Raw genomic sequence first — 21,460 nt, 5'->3', positions numbered from 1 at the left:
GCTAGGTGGTCTGATGTGGGACATATGTGGCACTGAGCTGCAGTCTCCACGTTAATTTATCTGTGTGCTTATAATTATTTATTGTTGTAGGTTGGGGCAACAGACCGTATACAAAACTTTGTTTGCAGGTGAATATCTAGGTCAAGCCAGCAAGGTTTTCTTTTTGATTTATGCAGTTAGACCGCTTAGTACATCTGTTTAAATTGAAAATATGTTGACTGATCATATGTATATGGATAACAGCCTAAATTTATTAACTCACAAATGGGAGGATTTTAGTAGTTTGTCCATTGAACAACTCTCCACTGCAATTAAATTGCAATTCTGTTTTCTATTTGCCAGCTGAGATCATATAAATACTAAAATCTTTACCCTTTTTAAAAACAGATCATGTTCATTCAGTCACATTTGATGTGGTTTCTTTGAAGAGTATTTTTTATATCTTTCCACAGATTCTCCATCCATCTTCCTATCAACTCTGACCAATTTGGGCCCAAATTTTATCTTAGGGCTGCAAGTAATTATTTTAGTTATTGCTTAATTTATCAGTGAAAATTATTAATTTCCAAAGAATTAACTTTTTAAATTCTATTTTCTTGTATTCAGAAATGTATTTTGTAGGTTCAAAATATGTCTATAACAAATGCACACATAGTTTGACCTAATATATGCACTAGATATTTGCAGCTTATTTTTGACATTTGTTTCTTTTAACTTATTCTACATATTCTACAAAGATGAGGTCTGACTCCAGTTTGAAAAAAGAGATCAGTAGGAATTTATTATTAGCTTTAAATACATGTACAGCTTGTCTCATTGTTATTTCTTTTGGCCATTTGTCCACTGATCAGTCACTGGCATCCATGTTTAAATTGAAGCTTACCAACACAAATGTTTTTGAGCAGTAATAAAACTGTCTTAGCATGACAGCCACAGCGTTCTGCTTTGCATGAGAGAACATGCAGTGTTATGATGAACAAATAACAGAGGTAGAAAACGTGTTTTGGAAACAACGGCACATCCAGAAAATGCAATTTGGTTAGATGGTCTGAATGGAAATGAAGAGTTAAAAAGCAGCCTCTGATGTGGCTTACAGCAAGAAACACCAACACAAAATGCTTTAAACCTGAAAGTAAAACAGACACAAATACTGCACTGTTCGCCAAAATCTTTTACATTCATTGGGGACTGAGGCTTTTGCTTCCCATTTGTTTGGCTCATGTGCTACATTTCTCCAACTTACTTTTTCCACTAAAGCAATTCCTGCACTAGGCTGAGGTTAGAGCTTGCTTAACATCAGATCTTTCTGCTTTGAACGCCAATGTGCAATCTTCAGCCCTAAAAAACAGTGCTACTTTATCACCACCTGGGAGTTGAGTCTGGAAGTGGAGTTAAAGAACTGTTACTGAGAACTGTGTTAAATAAATGCAAGTAAATGTAGCATGATCTATGTGAGTCTTGAGAAAAGACTCACATAGACATAACAAAATTAGTCTTCTAAGCAGTAAGAAAAAGCTATTCAGTGTACTGTGGTAATTTCCAACAATATAAAATTTGCTTCATATATATCATGAACAGGCTTTTACAGATTTTGATCAAAAATGTCTTGAATAAATAGTTTTTCTGAGAAGAAGGATTTTCCAGAAATCCTTCTTCCAGCTCATTCTGGGAGATAGTGAGGTATCCCAGGCAGAAAGTAATACACCACCTTAAACAAGTTCTGGCTAACTCCTCCAACTAGGCTGGGAAAAATCCAAGAAGAGTTTTCTAGTTGTGACCAAATCCTCAAACTACTTCAGCTGAGAGTTTTCATTGCAATGGATTAGACATGTTAGATCTCAGTGATGATCGAGTTCTTCACCTTTTGTTGCAGGAGAAACCCAGCTTCTTTACAAAGTAAGGTTATTTGAGCCACCTGGTTTTCTTAAGTGAATGTCAAAAATTCATAGAATAGTAGGTCAAGAGCTTCACTTTTCTTCATGACAATAAGAAGACAATAGAGCCGTCCTATTGTCACTTGTGAATGACTCTTTTGTTGTTCAAAAAGGAAAACAGAACTCTCTCAGTTAAGAAGCTTGTTCATTGTCTTTTCATAGCTCGATGGCCATGAAGGCTTTAGTTGAGGAAGCACTTTCTTTCAAAGACACATAGGTGATCAGGAAATTGAGATGTCCCTGAATGACAGTGGGAATGTGCCACTCTGTGCAAGCACACACAACATAATACTGAATTACTGGAGAAGCTGAGATTTATATGCTTAAAAAAATAACTAAATTGTCAAGTTTTTGTAGCAATGATGTTTAGGAAAATATCTTATTTTGTGTAAAAGCTTGTTTATTTCTTTTAAAGCTGCCATATTTAGAAGGAAAATGTATTTATTTCTGCGGCATCGCTTAAGAAGAAACAAACAGACTTTTACACACTAAGATTTCTTTACAAACAACATTGTTATAACAACCGCCAAAAAAAAACAAAAAAAACAGACAAAACACAAATTTTCTCATTTTTTGTGCTAAGTTTATGTTGATGATCTTCATTCAACTTCTGTTTTGGAGTTGGGCTGATCAATAACTTGACCCCAAAAAGAAACTGGAAAGTAACAATAGGTCAGAAACAGATCAAACTGAGCTGTGCTTGGTTTCCTGTTGCCAAATTGTGGCAGAAAGTCTGTATTTTCATATAAATAATTGTACAAAAACATCTTTCAATCTTACACAACTGTCACAAGAGTCTCTAAAAATGTAAGAGATACATACAAATATACATACATGCAAATACACAAAACAATAACCTCTCAATGTAGAATAATAGACCTGAAATCATATATTCATATAAAAATATAAAAATAAAATCAAAACAAGTGTTCTTTGACGTGGAGGGAATCTCCATTTCTGTCCACTATGTGATGCCTTTGCAGGTCCATCACTGTGTTTCTGCTCATGTCCAGAAGCCATTTTAAAAAGCATCCACAACACAAGTTTAATACTGTAGTGTAAAAAGTTCATTGACACAAAGAGAGGGTCCTTAGCTCTCTGGCCAGCCAGTGAGGTAAACATGAAAAACAGCACATCTATCTATCTACACACTAAGAGATATCTGACTTTAGGGGCTGGTCAGTGGAAACACTGACCTCCTGACTCTGTTCGGTTCATGGAGATCTACGTCACTTTAAAAATAAAAGAGTTTGGCTGGTCTTGCAAACCAGGCATGTTTTCACTTTTGTGTATTCCTACAACACTGACAAGTGTCTGAATAACAAACCGAAGTATTAAACTAGGTAAATGTGCAGTGTTTGTTTGTCCAAGAGATGTTTGAAACCAAAATTGATCAGCGCACTTGTGAAATGTTTTTTTCTTGTGATGAAATCAGTTATAACAGAAAAGTATATGTTCATCAAAAGAACATTTAGAGAGATTGCATGCTTTGTTCATGACATCAGTCTTAAATCCCTCTGTAAATAGTGCCAATCATATTCTCATCTCATGATCAGGACTTTGCTCAAGTGAAGGCTCTCTGGTGCTAATCATTGATGCAGAAGGCCCTTGGTTGACTCCAAACGGAGAAACAGCTGGAGACCGAGCAGCCAAAGGTGACAGGGAAGGAGAGAAGCTTGGTGACATTGCTGCTGAGGAAATTGATCCTTCATGACTAATAGGAGACCTACGAAGAGAGGACAAGTGGGGGAATGTCCGTCCAATTACAGGGACTTTAGGTGGCACTGTCATAGCCCCTGGGTGAGCCACTGATGTGATGAGAGGAGGAGGGTCAATTCTAGGTTTGGGATCCATTTTGGGCTTGGGTTGAAAGGGTTGGCGAGGGTTCTGATTTTGCTGAGTGGTTTCATCTTTTAGCCGGGCAATCTCAGTGAAGACATTGGCGAGAGGTTGGAACTGAGGACACCAGTTGAGCAGGTAATCCCAGTTATAGCTTCCACGAAGCTCCTCATCACTCGCAACAATAGCAGTGAGCGAACCATCAACTGATGGTTTACCATCCTCAGGGAAGGCATAATCCTTAGGGAGGGAAATATTTAAACCACGACCTACTCCTAGGTAACCACCTCCTTCATCCCTGTAGACAGGGAGCTGGCCAGAAAGCAAGGTCCCACTCAGACTGCCACCCAGTTTCTTTCCTTTGAACCATGTGCTTCCCTCCAAAGCTGCAGGTTCACAGGATATGTCTGAAAGTTGGTCAGCATCCTGCTGAATTCCTGAATCTGGTCCTCTGGCTGAGATGTGTTCTTGCATGGATGAGGTAATAGAGGCAACGCGAGGGTACTCATTAATCATCCGGATTTCATCATCCTCTGCTGCCTCAGCTGATCCTCTACCACTGGAATGAGAGGGGTCCAAAGAGCCTCCTCTAGGGTAGGGACCACCACCAGCTCCTCCCTGATCAGCAACATAACCTGGCAAAGTCTGGTGGTAAATATTGTCTCCTCCAGGTCCCGAGGTGCATTCATCCAATTTCTTTAAGGCAGTTCCTGATGCAAGAGTCCTGTCTTCTGTTTCTTGAGCTTTTTTCCTTCTACGTGACTTGACAAGGAAAACTACCACAGCCAAAACTACAAGTAATACGATGACTCCCAGAGACACAGCAATGATAATAATAAGGAGTATGTTTACATCAGCAGCCAAGCCAAAGTTGGTATTAGTGACGTCAATGGAGATCTGGGCTGATGTAGAACGAGAGGCATCAAGTGGACTGTGAGCTTTTACATCCAGGGTCATAACCCTGGTTTCCCGTTTAGCCCGGCCTGACCCACCACTGCTGCTGCTGGAACTATCTAACTTAAGAAAAATCACACCAGTAGTTTTGTTTACATCAAAATATGGTGAGTTGGAAGTTATAGAGTAGAGAACAACACCATCCACTCCTTCATCCTCATCCTGTGCTTGAACCTGGCCAATGCTCTGGCCTTTCTTGGCTCCCTCTGGGACTTCGAAGGAGAAATCACTTGAAGTGAACAGCGGGTCATACTCATCTTCACCCGTGACAAACACCTGTACTGTTACAGTTGCCGAATGGTTGCCTGAGTCCACAGCCAAGGCTTCGAAATTGAAGGAGTTAATCTTTTCATAGTCAAATGTAAATTTACTTCGGATTTCTCCTGAATTCTGGTCCACAACAAAATTGTCCTTTCCTTTTCCAGACCTCTCCACCATGTAGTACTTCAGTTGGCCAAAAACCCCTGTGTCATGGTCTATGGCATGGAGAACAGTCACAGCTGAGTTTGCTGGCTGGTTTTCCCGGATACTGGCTGTTAGGACTTCCACAGGAAAGAATGGATGGTTGTCGTTTACATCCTTTACTTCAACAGTGACTGGAACTACTGCAAAATGGCCATTGCCATCTGTGGCTTGAATAATGACAATGTGCATAGACTGGTGTTCCCGGTCAAGTGTTTGCTCAAGCTTAATGGCTCCAGTCCACTGGTCAATGGAAAATAGGTTCACCTCATCTCCAGAGCTGATGGTATATTGGACTTCAGCATTGGGAGTTGAGTCTTGGTCTGCAAATCGAAACAGAAGAAGCAGATTAAAAAGAAGGAACATTAACTAAATTAGGTAAGAATATAAAACATTTGCTCACCTGTTGCAGTCAGTCTTATAATCTCAGTCCCAGAGGCTGCTCCCTCGCTGAGTGACACAGTATATTCTGCTCTAGTGAACACTGGAGGGTTGTCATTAACATCAGTGATGGTTATCATTGCAGCAACACTAGAACTCCTTTGGGGGACACCTCTGTCTGACACCACCACAGTGAGGTTATAAAGTGGTTTGATTTCAAAGTCAAGCCTCTCAGCCAATAGCAGAGTTCCGACTGTCTGAAAGCCCCGTCCTTCCAGGAAACGTACGCTGCTCTCAATCTGAAATGCATTTCCTTCATTTCCACTGGCAATGGCAAAATCAAAGCCACAGTTTTCTCGTGACAGGTCACTGTCAAAGGCCTCAAAGGTCAAAACTGTTGACCCTGGGATGGAGTCTTCAGAAACTGTAGCCCTGCATACAGAAAAATATCACATGCAAGAATTAATGCTGAGACTAGGCCAACCTGCTCCAAGGTTTACTAATACAACACAATCATTTAGAATATTGCCACAAGGTTAATTTATTCCAGTAATTCAGGTAAAAAGAAAAACTGACATATATAATAGGACAACCGCAGCCTTGAGAGGATTGTGAGACAAATATTCATGAGTGTGCTTGAGATCAACCATGGCCTTATCTGCCATTTGCCATAGCATTACTGCATTTGTCTGAGCAGAATAGCTCATAAACATAAATAAAATAATAAAATAAAAATATTCTAGGTGTTGTTAGGAGCCTGCGACAGACTGGCGACCTGTCCAGGGTGTACCCTGCCTCTCGCCCGGAACGTTAGCTGGGGATAGGCACCAGCAACCCTCCCGACCCCATTAGGGACAAAGGGTGACTAGAAAATGGATGGATGGATGGATGGGTTGTTAGGAGCAAGATAAAAGACAACAGACCCAAACCATGCAGAAGAGCTGAAAGTTGCTATTAGGACAAGTTGGTCTTCTTGAACACCCTTGCAATGCTACAGGCTGATTGTCATCATGCACTGCAGCATTCATCTATTAATTAATGCAAAATCAAACCCAACGAAGTACCTATGCTATGCTTTACAATATGTGGGTATATTTTTCAATAAACAAACTTTTCTCTTTTAAATATTTTATTAGTCTTGTATAATATACTTTTCTGAGAAGATGAATTGGGATTTTTCCTAACTCTAAACAAAAAAAAAACTATTCTAGAAATGAATACTTAGATATATTTTTCTGTTTTTATGAGTCTATATAATATGAACTAGCTATAATAGCTTTTTCTATGTGCTTCTGAAAAAAATTAACTTTGCAGTGATATTTATTCAGATGTACCTGGAAATAAATGTTGACTAACCTGTACTCTGACTGGTGAAACACAGGAGAATTGTCATTGACATCAGATATTTGAACTTGGACTGTAGTAAGAGTGGAGAGTGGAGGTGAGCCTCCATCTCGAGCTTCAATGACAATATTTACTGCTGGGCGTTCAGGGTCAAACTCAGCTCGGTGGTTGATAAACAAGGTTCCTGGACAGAAAAGGCAATCTAGTCACTGCAAAAAATGCGGTGAGGATCAACTAATATAGAAAACTGACAAGCTTAGATGATCTTACCATTGCTAGGGTTAATATAATAACCCTCCTGAGTGGACGACATCACTCTGTAGGTGATCTTTCCATTATCTCCAGAGTCTTTGTCAGTTGCTGTTACTGTGATAACTGCACTTCTAGGTGGTGTGTGCTCAGGCAGGGTAATCTGGAAAGCAATGATTGGTTTAAGAATTGATTAATTAATTAACGGTAAACAAATAATTGGAAAATGTACTGAATTTATGTAGCATCTTTCCAGTCATACTGACTACTCAAATTCAAACTTAAATTGTATTTATTAATTGACAGCTCTAGCTTTTTGTTAGATACAAATATCTAAAAAATTTACTTTTCAAATAACAAATAATAACAAAACATGCAAGTTTTTCCTTTACTATCAGAAAAAAATGTGAACATGTTAAAACGTTTTTTCAGGATAATGTGATTTGTTGTCTTTTTGTGAAGAAGTGTGAATGAAACAGTTACATTACAGGGCAAAAAAGGGAAACCAGTTGCATAAATACTGTGATAAAATCTTTAAATCCAAGTCAAGAGGGCAACAGATGAGGAAAAGTGCATATCATAGCACAGACCCTGTTTTTCCTCAGAGTGTGCTAATGTTGAGGTAATTTCCTGACACAGTTTATATAGGCTCATCTCTACAACTTTTCACCAGTTAAAATTAGGCAGTTAACTTTTATCGCTCACAGTGTGTGCACACAGGCAATGCGCCTGCATGTTTTTACAACAGCTTTAAAGCTGTGTGCTGCAGCGACAATTTCTGGTGTAAAATTTATTATGGTGTCAAGTCTTTAGAGGTGTGAAGAGGTCAAAAATGTAAAAGAAAAATATGACTGCGTGCATTTCCTCATGCAGACGTAATTTATAGTGCACATTAAAAACAATGTTTTCAATGAGTTTATATTCATACAAAAGTAAAAAAAGGAATTTTTTTCCCCCTTCTCTATAGGTCATCCTACCTGATAGAGATCTTGGGTGAATGTAGGTGCATTGTCGTTAATATCTTCCACGACAATTGTAATGTTTGCCTCAGTTTGGTGCTGGCTGTCTGTGGCTCTGACTGTTAGGGTGTACCATGTTTTCTCTTCAAAGTCCAGCGGGCCAGTGAGTGATACACCCCCACTATAACGGTGAATCCCAAATTTTCCTAAAGCTGTTGGGTCCAGCTGCAAGGAATAGGACAGGGCAGGACTGGAGTCAACGTCGTTGCCCGTCACAAGAGTAATCTCTGTGCCGATTAATGTATCTGACAAGAAAGGGTATCAAGGAAATGAGACATAAATATGTTTGTTGCACTTAACAGTTCATGATGAACATGAAACAGATATTGTTTAAAAATTAAAAATACTCACTTTCTGGGATGCGAACCTCCTGAGGTAAGGGGATAGTAGGACTGTTGTCATTCTGATCAACAATTATCACTGTCAGTGTAGCTGAACCAGCCAATCTTGGACTTCCTCTGTCTGTTGCAGTAACTACTAGCCTGTGAGTTGGGAATTTTTTTTACAAAGATATTATGGATATCAAAATATATAATAGACAGAGAACATGAACATGCACATATAAAGCACCCAATCAAATCATTATGGTTAGGCTGTGTAACAGCTCTTAAAATAAAATTCACATTTTATTGCAGTAGCATAACCTCACATTAAACATTGCTAAAATATATTTCCCTGAACACATTTCTTCATTTCACAATAACAAATCATTTCTTACAATTAGCCAAACCACTAAAAATTCAAATGAAAATATAATAAAAGCATCTTTTTGGTTTTAAAGGAGTGTCTCAAAACTTTTAGTAAGTACTCCATAACCTTCTGTTTCATGAAGGGCTACATATATATTCATATTGAAACAAATTTCTTTCAGTCATTTCTTAAAATAAGAAACACAACAAAACATGCAGTTTAAGGATTTTATATATCTGTTCAACTTTTCTAGTCCGGAAATAGCGACAGCAAACTAGCAACAACCTAAGCCTACCCAAGTCTAACAACTTGGAGGGTGAAAAACAAGAAGACTCCATGTACTTACAAGGACTTTTTTTGTGATATTACAAACACATAATGTTTTTTAAATTAATATTCAATATATTGTGCAGGACTAAAATGTATTCTGCAAAGATGTATGTTAATTGTTTTTGTGCATATTTATCAGGACTAATGATTCATCCTCACTTGGTTTTTGTAAAGATCTCCCGGTCCATGATGGCAGCTGTCGTGATGCTTCCTGTCATCGGGTCGATCTTAAACAGGCCGCTCATGCTTGATGACTGGATGGAGTAGGTCACCTGACCATTTTGCCCTTGATCCACATCCTCGGCCACCACCTGGGAAAATAATTGAGGAGGGAATTAATAAGAAAAATATGTTCATTTTATCTCTAGAACTGTCAGTGGGTCTAATACTGATAATAAGAGTTAATGTAAAGTCAACTTTAATGACTTTTAGGCACCTGTATAATTGGCATTTCATATCCTTGTGCCTCTTTCATGTAGGCAACATAATTCTGCAACTGGAAGCGAGGAAGGTTGTCATTGACATCCTGAAGCACCAAATTAATAGCCATGAATGATGTGGAGGACACAGTTTCAGCTTTCACGACAAGACGGAGTCTGGGACTGTCCTCAAAATCTAGTCCGTGGGAGCTCTGCACCCAGATTTCACCTACAAGACAGATGGTAAAAAGAAAATATCTGTTAACAAGATAGCTGAGACAGATAGCTGTCTCAAACTGGGACAGCTTTATACACCAATAGGTTTCAAGCAAACTAAATAATCTCACCTGTTGAGGAGCTGATACTGAAAGCCTGCTTTTTGTTCCCACTAAAAAGACTATAGCTGATCCCTATATGTGTGCCATCAGGATACTGAGCCTGAGTCTGAGCCACTGCTGTGCCTAGAATTGTGAATCAAAAACAATATTACTTAGTGTGAGATTAGAGAAACAGACAAACAATGCAAGTCCCTGATTCCAAACAATGCTCCCCAACCTTTTTCAGCATTTTCCTGTATGCTGACATCTCGAGCATTCCTTGAGAATCGAATGCCATTGTACTCCACTTCCTTTACAAAAATTATCACCACTCCTTGTGCGGACTGTGCTGGGCTCCCTTGGTCCATGGCCTCCACTATCAAGGTCCTTTGAGCCTGAGTAAGGTCTCTTAGCGGTTCAGTGGCTTGGATCTCCCCAGTAAGTGAATTGATGCTGAAGCCCTTCACAGATGTGGCAAAGCGGTAAAACACAGAACCGTTGGCACCAAAGTCCTTATCTTCAGCCTTCATAGTGGCTAACACACGCTGTGAACGGCTGTTGGAAACTTCGATGATCAACGGGTCTTGTATGAAGAAGGGAGCATTGTCATTGACATCAAGAATGGTGACCATCACCTGTTGGGTAAAAATCCCATAAGTTAAAAGGATACAATCATTGTGTGAGTGTAGCAACTGGTCACCATCAGCACCAATGTTTTTACCTGAGCAGAAGAGTTCTTGGGTATAGCAGGAGAAAGGTCTACAGCAAACACCTGAAAGCTGTATGATGCAAATTTTTCTCGATCCAAAGGTGCTGACGTGGTGATACGACCACTCTCTTCATCAACTGTGAACGCTCCATGTGCCTCCTGGCTAAGAAAATACAGAATCTTCCCATTCAGATCATCATCAGCATCTGTTGCTGACACCTGGAAAAGAAGAGTGAATTATTCAGCAATATGTTAATAAACTGAGTGCTCATTTGAAGCTCTGATTATTTTTTAAACATCTGTCTTACCTTCAGAACTTGAAAACCCTCTGCAGCATTCTCAGAGACCTCTGTGTTATAGCTGTTTCTTTTAAAAACCGGGCTGTTGTCATTGACATCTAACACTTTCACTCTAACTGTGGCAGTAGCACTGAGAGGAGTACTCCCTCGGTCCTTGGCCACTACCTCCAAGGTATATTCCGCAACTGTCTCCCTGTCAAGTCCGCGTGATGTGGACAGAGCTCCCGTGCTAGGGTGAAGTTGGAAGGCTCCGTCAAAGTCTCCTGCTACAATGATGATAGAGAAAATCATCAGCAAAGTCTTGTTACTTAAGAAATCCAAGCAAGTTTGTGTTCACGATAAAGGTCTCTTGAATATGCAGGGAGCATAGTAATTACAAAAGCCAGATGAAATGGAATTATGTGCATCTCAAACAAAAGATATCACCATATCTCTGATGATATAGATGCACAGGAATTGTTTATTTTGCTTTCAAAGTAAGAAAAAAAAATGTTAGATAGTTAATTTGGAAGTACCATGTACACAAGAATTAAAATTTAAATTACATTAGACACCACTGGGCATATTAGTATATAAACAATTGTTTGAGCTCCAGCTACAATTTTATTTATTTATTTGTTTATTTTGAAAATGATAGCAGTATAAAATAACTGAATTATATTGTTAACATAATCTGTAACATAGGTTTCTGTATAATTCTTTCTGGGCAGATGTAATTGTTCTTCGAATATTATTTAATACTGTAAAATCAAAACTGGATGTTGTCAGCACACTGGCCACTAAATGACAAAAAGTACTTCCAAAATGTTCTGTTGTATTATGTTGAACACACATCAACAGGCATTTAAGTTGCGTTATTATTGGAAGAAGGTGAGTGAGTTTCATGACAGCAGTCCAAATGGGGCTGATTATATAGACATATCAAATTTTTAAAAATTGCTTGGTCCTTTCAAGCATGGAAAAACCTCAAGATAAAAAGCATTGTTCGGACACATTCTGAAACACCATCATGCATAATCTGAAGAAACATAAAGAAATTCCCCCGATAACAAAAATTAATAATAAAAATCACTGTCTGAGATTTAAAACAAACTGTTATCTCTCACCTGCAATTCTGTATTCGATTTCTCCACCAGGACCAGAGTCTGGATCTGTGGCCTTGATAAAGCAAAGCTCTACGGGATCCTGGTTTTCTGGCACCTCGAGTTCATACAATGACTTTGCAAATATAGGAATGTTGTCGTTCACATCCTGGACCTCCACACGGACAACAGCTTTGGCAAAATTTGCAGGCAGTCCTCCATCTCTGGCATACACTGATGAGAAATTGTCAGCTGACAGTTTATGCTGATACACAAACCAGGGAGCTTTTCTACTTAATAGAGCATATTCAGTTGTGTAAAATAACATGTTTTGATTACCAGAGAGTGTGTAATGATCCTGAACCTCTGTGTCAAGTTCCTTTGTGGTGGTGATGACTCCTGTCAAAGGATTTATGACAAAACCATCTTCTGTAACACCTCCATACGTTATATGACCATTAGAACCTGTTATAAAAACAACAAAACAAATAAAATATTTATGAAAACATGAAACATTTGTGAACAAACAGTATGAAAATCAAGGAATAGAGGCTACAGTTGACAGGTGAGAAGTATGGCTTTGAACCTAAAATTCAAAAGAATGATTGTCAGCTTCATTTTGATCAGGGAAGCTGATTAGAGTTGTTGGGTTGGATGGAGCTAAATACAGAAAAATCCTAGAATAAAACCTGCTAGAGGCTGTAAAAACTTCCTTTCAGCTGGACAATAACATTAATCAGTCAGAGTTCCAATGAGTTTAGAAACTCCAACAGTTTAGAAAAAAATACATCAAAGCAATAGCACAATATATAACATAGTGGAGAAAACATGCCATTTAGCAGAAAAAATGGAACACACGCAACAGTAATAGCCATTTTTTGCCAGATATTTGGCATTGTTTTTGCCACAACTTCATCAATGTTTGGAGCCAGATGTTTAGTGTTTTTATTGTGCCATCATCTGAGAACAGTTCCTTACTCATACATGTACTAGTTGGAGCTGGAACATCGTCTCGGGAATGAAGAGCAGAAACTGTGCAGAAGCCAAGAAGTCATACTTTGCCTTGAGTGAGCTGACATTTCATTTCTGTTTTCTGCAAGATCCATCAAGATTTGTGGAGGTGCCCTATTTGCATCTACTTGAACCGCAAGCTTGCTGTTGTGGTGTATTAAAGAATCTATAGTTTGATTGGTGTGGCATTATGTATTCCAATGGTGGGTTGAGAATAAAGATATAAAATTATCTTGCGGGCAGGACACAATTCTATTGCAAGCTGGATATGCCATGTGGAAATTGAGGTTGACATATCTGGTTTAGAGCAAACCATATTCTGTTTTAGAATGGTTCAGTCAAAGTCCACACATAAATCTAGTTAAGAATCCTTGGCAAGACTTGAGAAATGCTGCTCACTGACACTCTCCATCCAAACTGACTGAGCTTGATCTATTCTCTTCAGTAGAATTATATATAAAAAAAAGGAGTTTATAGATATGTAAGGTAGAAATAGAGCATAAAAGAGGTTTAGCCATTAAATTTCAGCAGTTCACATTATCTCTCACTAACTCAGTGGTGGGCTGGATACAAAAACATTTAATCTGGCATCACAAAAGATGCAAATACTGTTTTCAAGGCCTATAAGCTCCTGCAACTGCAATATTTGAGTAACTCAACACTTTTCTCTCAGTATTTATGAATATGCAAACTATCTTTGCAGGATAGTAGCAAAGATAGTTTTAATATAATTTGAATGGGCTATCTTAAGCCCATTAAAAAGTCAGAACATATTAATAAGTCAACCAGCTTTATTTTTATTATAGACTCTCGTTCAGCAAACCTTGATCTCGATCTGTGGCCGTTATAGTATAAACAGTTGTTCCTGGTCCTTGATTTTCCATTATTTGGGCCTCGAACTCAGCCTGATGAAACACCGGCGCTTCGTCGTTCACATCAATAACCTGCACACACAACACCTGGGAGGTGGAGAGCTGCGGTACTCCATGATCCTCTGCTATGACAGTTAGATTGAAGACCTCCTGCTCTTCCCGGTCCAGGGCTTTAAGGATCGAGAGGGAGCCTGCAACAGAAAGAATGTATAAAATAGTTTATTAGAACTCTTTAAAAAGTATTACTTTACCTTAAAGTTTTATGACCTCAACAGATTTTCCACTGAAATTTCTATTTACACACTTTTAAGTTGCTTTCAAATCTCATCTTTAAATCTGCAAGGCACCATCTGGTGTGTGAATGTGTGTAATTTATGTGAATCACTTTAATTCACATAGATCAGTGAATTACAACCTGAGTGCTCAGAGTCTGGGCACAGTTACATTCCTCGCTTTTCTGTCTCCATCCCTCAGCCCTACTGCAATCCCACCAACTAAAAGCAGGGTCAGCCAAAGTGAGAGGAAACATGAAATACATGTTTGCATTTGTGTGTTTGTATTTTACACAGAATTGTGCAAAGTTTAGCTGTAGTGCCTCAGAGATGTGTAATTTATAAATGCCACAGCAAATCAAGGATACACTATGTGCTGATGTCTTTGTGGGGGCTGAGACTCTAATGTCCCTGGAGGAGTTTTGTCTGTTTCATTTAAAGGCAGAAGCAGGAAAACCATGTACTTCTATAGGTCATCATGACCCTCGTTTTTTTGTGCCCTTTCCTTTTTACTTATTTAATAGCAATTTGTAGGAAAGACCACCAAATAATTCAGATCAAAATTTTTGTTTACAGCTGTTAAGAGTTGCCTTAGTACGCTGACTTTCATGTAACAAAAACTATTTTCTACAAATATTAATTTTTAAGTAGTGTTATGTAAGCACCAACTCAGAAGAAACCTTTCTGAGCACTTCTTAAAATCAACAAGAATTAATCCCATTCAGAGCTGAATGTGCCACCAATGCCTCAGATATGAAGTGTCAAAGCCTGGACATATAATTCCAATTCAGCATTCCAATTGCCAAAATAAAGCTAATGTTTCATGAACAAATCTGTTAAGAAACATTAGAAAACTGCTAAAAATGCAAAACATTTCTTCAAAGGACTGCATGATCCCCTAGTACATTAACTTATGAGAGTTACTTAAGAAGTTCAGATGCAGATGGAAAAATTTAAGTGAGTATTTTTTATTATCCACGTTTTGCTCATCCATATCCAGGAAAAAGTATTGTTCACAAGCCAGAGGAAAGAAGTCCTCTTATTTGGCTGGTGAGGAAAATGAATCTGAACTTTTCTTCTTCTGTTCATTGAAAACCTATAAATTCCCTTGATTAGATCCGATCTACGCATACACTTTTTGTCTGTGGAACATTGTCTTGTTTTTGTTTGAAGTTTCATACTTAAAACAAGTTTACCTGTGTTAGGATTGAGAGTGAAACGACCGGCACTATTGCCTGCTTGGATTCTGTAGGAAACTCTGCCATTTTCTCCTTCATCTTTATCGCGTGCCACCACATACAAAATCACAAACCTGTTGGTGAAGATGAAAGCAAAATTAAAATCACAACAACAACAGAGGAGTAACTTTAATGTTTTAGAAATTAATCTTATCTTTTACAATCTTAACTTGAACAAAAAGTGTCAAAAGTGCTTGAAGCTACTGAAGATAAACTCACCCCACAGGTTGATCCTCCATGACACTCACAGCAGATGGAGAGCTAAATGTTGGAGCATTGTCATTTTCATCCGTCACAAACAGCTGTGCGGTGACCGAGCTCCAGCGCCGCTGAGATGGATTCACTGCCTGGTCCGTGGCTCGCACCACAAGATAGAGGGACGGGGTAGTCTCACGGTCTAACGTCTTCCCCAAGGTAAGGACGCCAGTAACAGGGTCAAGGACCAGGAGGTCAGACGTGTCAGGCCAGTGATGCTCAATAGAAAAACGTAGCTCACTGTTGGGCCCACTGCCATCCTATACAACAAAAAATGTTAAGATTGGATGAAGTAGCCTTTTATACCTAATTCAATAGTAGGACTTTCATAGAAAGTGAACAACCATTTTTTTTTTTCAAAACATTTCAGTACTAAAATGAGATAGCTACACTGCAAGTTGATAAGATGGCAGACATAGTAAAAAAATATTCAAAAAGTCAGAGGAACTATTGATGATAACTGCTGTTACAGATGACTATAAAGTTCACACATTGGAATCAACATACAAAGTGAGCACATTATTTTGTGCTGCCCAAATCTACAGTAAATGGTTAACAATTCAACAATTGTCTTACCCTATCCACAGCCTGGAATGTGTATACAGAAGCCCCTGGATCTATATTTTCTTGGATCACAATTGTCACTGGGTCTTCTGAAAACTCAGGAGCATGGTCATTACTATCCTGAACGTTGATGTCGAGCTTGACTAGATGGCTGCTTGGAAACGCCTGAGAGAAATCAGACACCTCAATGTGCAGAGTGTATCTTGACCCCTTCTCATAGTCCAGCTCGCGCACCAGATAAACATCGCCCTCCAGGCGGTCCACCATGAAGGTTCCGTCCCGGTCGGTTCCTCCCACCACCAGGTAGGTCACCTGGCCTTCCTGCACAGTAGAATCCCGATGGTCAGGTGACTGTATGGAGCCGATAATGGAGCCAGGAGCAGTGCCTTCAACAGTGTTCAGGGTCATAGAAAGGACATTGGGTGTTGGGGATGACCTGGAGTTGCTGAGAACCTGAAATGAAAACAAATAAAGTGAAACAACTCAAGTTTTTTTAGTATTTGCTGTCAATTGAGTTACCTAATAGTGGTGACTCAGATAGCAATCGCATGGAACTATTTCCTACAATCAACAGAGAGGTTGAGCCAAAACACACTGAAACAAACTTAAGAACATTTCAATGTATCATTTAAATGAAGCATGGGGGAAAATCATCAAGGCAAAGTCTGTTGTATGTAACAAGACTGGAATTCTTTTAAATTTCAGGAGACAGTGCAGCTGTAAGGCACATGCATCCCTAAACTTGAACTCGAGATGTGCCTGCTTTTTTTTGTTTTTGTTATAATTTCAAAAACCCTCATGGGCATTCTCACTGCACATGAAGGGAAAATGTGCAGTATTTCAGAGTAAATATCCTCCTGCAGCAATCTGATTTCATCTGGGGAGTAAAAAGTCTGTAAAATAATACATTAGGATAAAGGTTTGATGGGAAACTTGTAAATAGTTCAATTCAAATAAAGCAAAGCAATAACCAACTTTCACATACCCCAGTCTGTGCTAAAAAGAACAACTGCGCACCAAAGAGGCTAGGACACACTGATAAGATTCTTCATTGTCCATGTTACTGGGCTGTTTTTCAATCATATACACTTTTCTAATAAAGTGATTCATTTTTGTTTTTCCAACAGCTCTGATGTGTCGCAGGGCAATGTGTGTGTGGGCCCATTATTAAATTTGTTCAGTCTAGATGGGTGTTTAATGGGCCAGGGTTAAAATTACCATCTTGCATGGAAGCTATTAAGATTGGCAAAAACATTTAAAAAAAAATCTAGTTAAGCAGTAGGGCTACACAACCTTAATAAAACTGGATTTTACTGGTAAATGTTGTGATATCAGTGTGATTTGTATTTCAACACTTTATATTCATGTTTATATAAGAGATAATAATGGGATATTTGTGACTTCCAGACTGATTGTGTCATGTGACCTACTGTCCCCAGAAATGTGTTGGTGCAGAGGGTTGTTACACAACAAGCAGCTCAAATTTCAATCAGTTTAGAATGTTTAGATCAAAATGCTAAGTTTATGAAGAGAGATAACCACTATTTATATTATATATCTATGCTGCTTGATTTGCCTGTATACAATATTAACTTGAAAGACACAAAAACATGTTATGAACTAAATAAAAAAAAAAAAGCCATATTAAAGCAAAGAGTAAATACACTAAGACTACACTGGTTCACATGCAAACATGTCAACTGGAGTTAGACATGAGTCAATAAAAAATTCAACCATGTGTGTCGAATGAGATGAATGTTTAGAAATTCTGTTGGGACAAAATATCTGTTGCTTTCAAGACAAACAGCTGCTGGAGCATCCAGAACATCAATGATGATGTTATTTGGAATACAATCACAAAATGAATTTACACAAAGTGATCCTGATCTGTTATTTTACCGGTGCTTTAAAGCTACTGAATCTCAAGCACATCCATAATATTGATTTTAACAAAGAAATGTACATGGAAGTTGTCTCAGCAGATGTCTGTTTCTATCTCATATCAGGACAAAAAGTCCCCACCATTAATTACTGATTTACAGTGCTTTTTCGATTAAAGACATCTAATATTTGTGCGACACTAATTGTAGTGTGCAACAATTTTAACATGTTTGATTTTATCCTCTACTTTGTAAAATGTTATCTCAAAATCAACACTTGTTTTGGACGTCCAAAACAAGTGTTTCACGATGTCCGTGTGCATGCATGTGTTGCTCCCTGCTACTGTAAAGTCGTGCACATTCCCTTTTTGTTTGTATGATTCACGGCAGCTGGCTCTCATCAAATCTCATCTGGGAACGTTTGATTCCAAGGTGCCTGTTTCCCCTCTGTCTAATCACACTGTCACACAAGCAGCGCACAAGTGAAATCTGAGGCAAGCACTCCTGCTGCAATTAGCATCCTTTTCCTTTATGAAATCACATCAGGCAGAAAAACAAAGAGCTAAAAGCTCTACAGTGAAAGCAAGCCGCCGCCATCCTTTCCTTGAAGACATTTTTCTCCTGTTGTCGAATTCCTAATATTGTATGTTGATATGCAGGATTGACCTTCACTGCTGAGAATTTCGAAAATTAGTCCAGGCCAGCACACTCCCAGAGAGCAACATCACCCTCTCACCCTGGACTTTTGTTACCTTCATGACCTCCGAATCAGGAAACGCACACTAGATTTGATACATGCTTTTATTTACATAGGCATGTGTTCAGCTTTACTCGTTCTCATAAAACTCTATAGCAAGGAAAGCAAAAAGAGTGAGGTAAATTGTTACCCGTAGTGCTCTGCACAAAGGGCTTCAGCTGCCCCCTTGATTTTGACTAATTTGGACAGAAAACAAAAATGTATATACTGCATATACTGTATATTCTGTATATTCTGTATACCTGTATACGGATTTGGCAGGTTGAGCTGAGGCCTGGAGTGCCGTGATCAGCTGCGGTCACGGTAAATCTGTACTCGGCTCTGTCTGCCCATCGCAGAGGAGAAGCAGTTCTCAGCTCACCACTGGTGGGGTTCAAGGAGAAACGTTCTGCTCTGGGTCCTTAGGAATGTGAAACAGATAAAACAGTAATAAATAAATGTCATCACTGCTCAGTTACAGCAGTGGTCACTGGATCAGTGTTTGAACATGCTGGAATTACCTGATAAAGAGTAATGCAGGGTACCATTCTCCCCTTCATCTGGGTCCTTAGCTGACAGAATCCCTACCACAGTCCCTGATAAAAGCCCCTCTGTCACCTGCAATAAAAAAAAAAATCTCAGACTTCAAACAGAACTAGTTCACAAACAATTCCTTATATTTGTTTGTGCACTTAACTTGTGCCTACAGTAGTTTCTTCAAGTTTAAGTGATTACCTTAGAAGAAAAATGTACCAAAATAACACAAAACTCTAGGTTGATCTGTCTAGCTTTTTTCCCCAATAATGAATGAAATCATCATTCTGAAATCACTTTTATATTTACTATTTTTGTCTAATACAAAAAAGCTTTAATTTGTGAAACACTTAAGTGCAACTGAAATGTCCAAAACAGAGAAAAAAAAAAAAACAGACCTTTTTTCTGGCACTGTAGATCAGGTTAAAATTAGTGTGTACACTATAAGGATTGTTAAGGTATAGATAACAAAAAATAACTTGCCACACAAATAATTCTTACTGATACAGCATTTAGAATTTGTCAATGATACAAAGAGAAATAATGCAGCTGTATGCCTCGTACACTGACGTATCTCCCTTTATTCTCACCTGAAATAGCAGCTCCTGTTCAGGTCTGGCATGAGTGAAATTGGGGGCATTGTCATTTTCATCCAGCACAGTTATGTGAGCAGTGCCTGTGGCACTTCGAGGTGGGGTACCCCCATCCTGCACGACCACCACAAGCTGATAACTCGACTGCTGCTCTCTGTCGAGGGCGAGGCGAGTGCTGATCTCCCCTGAGGCAAAATGGAAAATTACACAGAAAGCAATTTAATGGTTTCATTAAGATTTTACTGATCATTAAGTTCTGAAGGGAAATTATGTAGCTTTTAATATGCAGTTACTTTAAGTTTAATCCAATTATGACTGTTAAAATGAAGTGATAGCATAGCTACTGCATGTTGTTTCTAGTCACCTGTTTGGGAGTTGATCTGAAAGTGTCTGTCTGAGTGGAGCAGTCTGTACGTGAGTCGAGCATTTAGTCCTGCATCTCTGTCTGTCGCAGACACTCTCCCAAAACCGGTTCCTGCCAATAAATTCTCTAGGACTGCCAGGAACACTCTCTCCTGGCTCAGCCTCGGGGAATTGTCATTCTCGTCAGTTACGGTCACCCTGACAGTGGCGCTGCCGGTCCTCCCTGCTCCACCTGGACCTGACGTAGCTAGGACAGTCAATAGGAACATGTCTTTAACCTCTCGGTCCAGAGAGCTTCGAACAAACAGCCATCCAGTGTCTGGCATGATGCCAAATCCAGCCGCATCACCATCAGGCCTCAGGCGGTAGGAAACTGAGGATGAAGATGGAGAGCTTCCAGAAATCCCTGAAGCCTCTTTGTTGAGTGCTCGAACCTGCAGGAAACGTGTGTTGAGAAGCGTGTTCTCCCGTAGCTCCACCCTGTAGGTGAGGGTGTCGAAGGTGGGGCCTTGTGGATCCTGTGCTTGGATGTGGACCACAAGAGTGAAGGTGGAACTGAGCTGAGGTGCTCCACCATCCTTCGCTATCACCTGAAGATCATAGCGTGGGACACTTTCATATGAAAGACTTCCAATCAAGCGTATCTCCCCACTGCCCCGGTCAACACCAAATGTCCTCTGGCCACTGCTGCCTGCAGCCCCAGCAGAGATGAGATCAAAGCTGAGCTGACCGTTGTGACCGGAGTCTTTGTCTGTGGCCTGAATACGGTAGATAACTGTTCCCATTTTGGTTATTTCAGGCAAAAGGAGGGACTCCGATGAGGATGGGAGAAAGGTGGGGGCATTGTCGTTGACATCTGAAATAGTTATTCGAACATGACTGTTTGCGTAGGCAGGAGGAGAACCGGAGCGTGCCTGGATCTCTAGATCAAGACTGGAGCAGGTTTCATGGTCAAGAGGAAGAGCTGTTCGAATGGTCCCAGAGGTGCTGTCCACTGTAAAGTAGCCATCAGGGTCTCCAGAAGAAATGGAGTATAAGATTCCTTTAGAAACACCTGGAAGGAAAAGTAATGTTAAAGGTAAATGTCAAGTCTCTATTTAACCATTTTCATCAA

General features: G+C 39.3%; 1 protein-coding gene across 2 annotated transcripts in view; it reads right to left on the bottom strand.

The window, feature by feature from the left end:
- Window positions 1-2,638: 2,638 nt before the first annotated feature.
- LOC122844487 (protocadherin-16-like) overlaps window positions 2,639-21,460 on the bottom strand; it is an 84,418-nt gene continuing 65,596 nt past the window's right edge. For both annotated transcript variants that reach the window (XM_044139979.1, XM_044139980.1), the window contains exons 8-29: window positions 20,348-21,400; window positions 19,981-20,168; window positions 19,378-19,474; window positions 19,120-19,277; window positions 16,253-16,693; window positions 15,641-15,936; window positions 15,380-15,495; window positions 13,863-14,102; window positions 12,368-12,493; window positions 12,053-12,262; window positions 10,956-11,212; window positions 10,660-10,866; window positions 10,177-10,573; window positions 9,969-10,082; window positions 9,639-9,850; window positions 9,362-9,513; window positions 8,534-8,664; window positions 8,141-8,427; window positions 7,185-7,326; window positions 6,927-7,098; window positions 5,593-6,002; window positions 2,639-5,512 (exon numbers count right to left, since the gene is read on the bottom strand). In XM_044139979.1, coding sequence (XP_043995914.1) covers window positions 3,468-5,512; window positions 5,593-6,002; window positions 6,927-7,098; window positions 7,185-7,326; window positions 8,141-8,427; window positions 8,534-8,664; window positions 9,362-9,513; window positions 9,639-9,850; window positions 9,969-10,082; window positions 10,177-10,573; window positions 10,660-10,866; window positions 10,956-11,212; window positions 12,053-12,262; window positions 12,368-12,493; window positions 13,863-14,102; window positions 15,380-15,495; window positions 15,641-15,936; window positions 16,253-16,693; window positions 19,120-19,277; window positions 19,378-19,474; window positions 19,981-20,168; window positions 20,348-21,400 — 7,451 coding nt within the window. In that variant the 3' untranslated portion in view covers window positions 2,639-3,467. The remainder of the gene's footprint in view (window positions 5,513-5,592; window positions 6,003-6,926; window positions 7,099-7,184; window positions 7,327-8,140; window positions 8,428-8,533; window positions 8,665-9,361; window positions 9,514-9,638; window positions 9,851-9,968; window positions 10,083-10,176; window positions 10,574-10,659; window positions 10,867-10,955; window positions 11,213-12,052; window positions 12,263-12,367; window positions 12,494-13,862; window positions 14,103-15,379; window positions 15,496-15,640; window positions 15,937-16,252; window positions 16,694-19,119; window positions 19,278-19,377; window positions 19,475-19,980; window positions 20,169-20,347; window positions 21,401-21,460) is intronic.

This window comes from Gambusia affinis, linkage group LG15 (genome assembly GCF_019740435.1).
Source record: "Gambusia affinis linkage group LG15, SWU_Gaff_1.0, whole genome shotgun sequence".
NCBI lineage: Eukaryota > Metazoa > Chordata > Actinopteri > Cyprinodontiformes > Poeciliidae > Gambusia > Gambusia affinis.
This window is presented reverse-complemented; position numbering and strand designations above follow the sequence as displayed.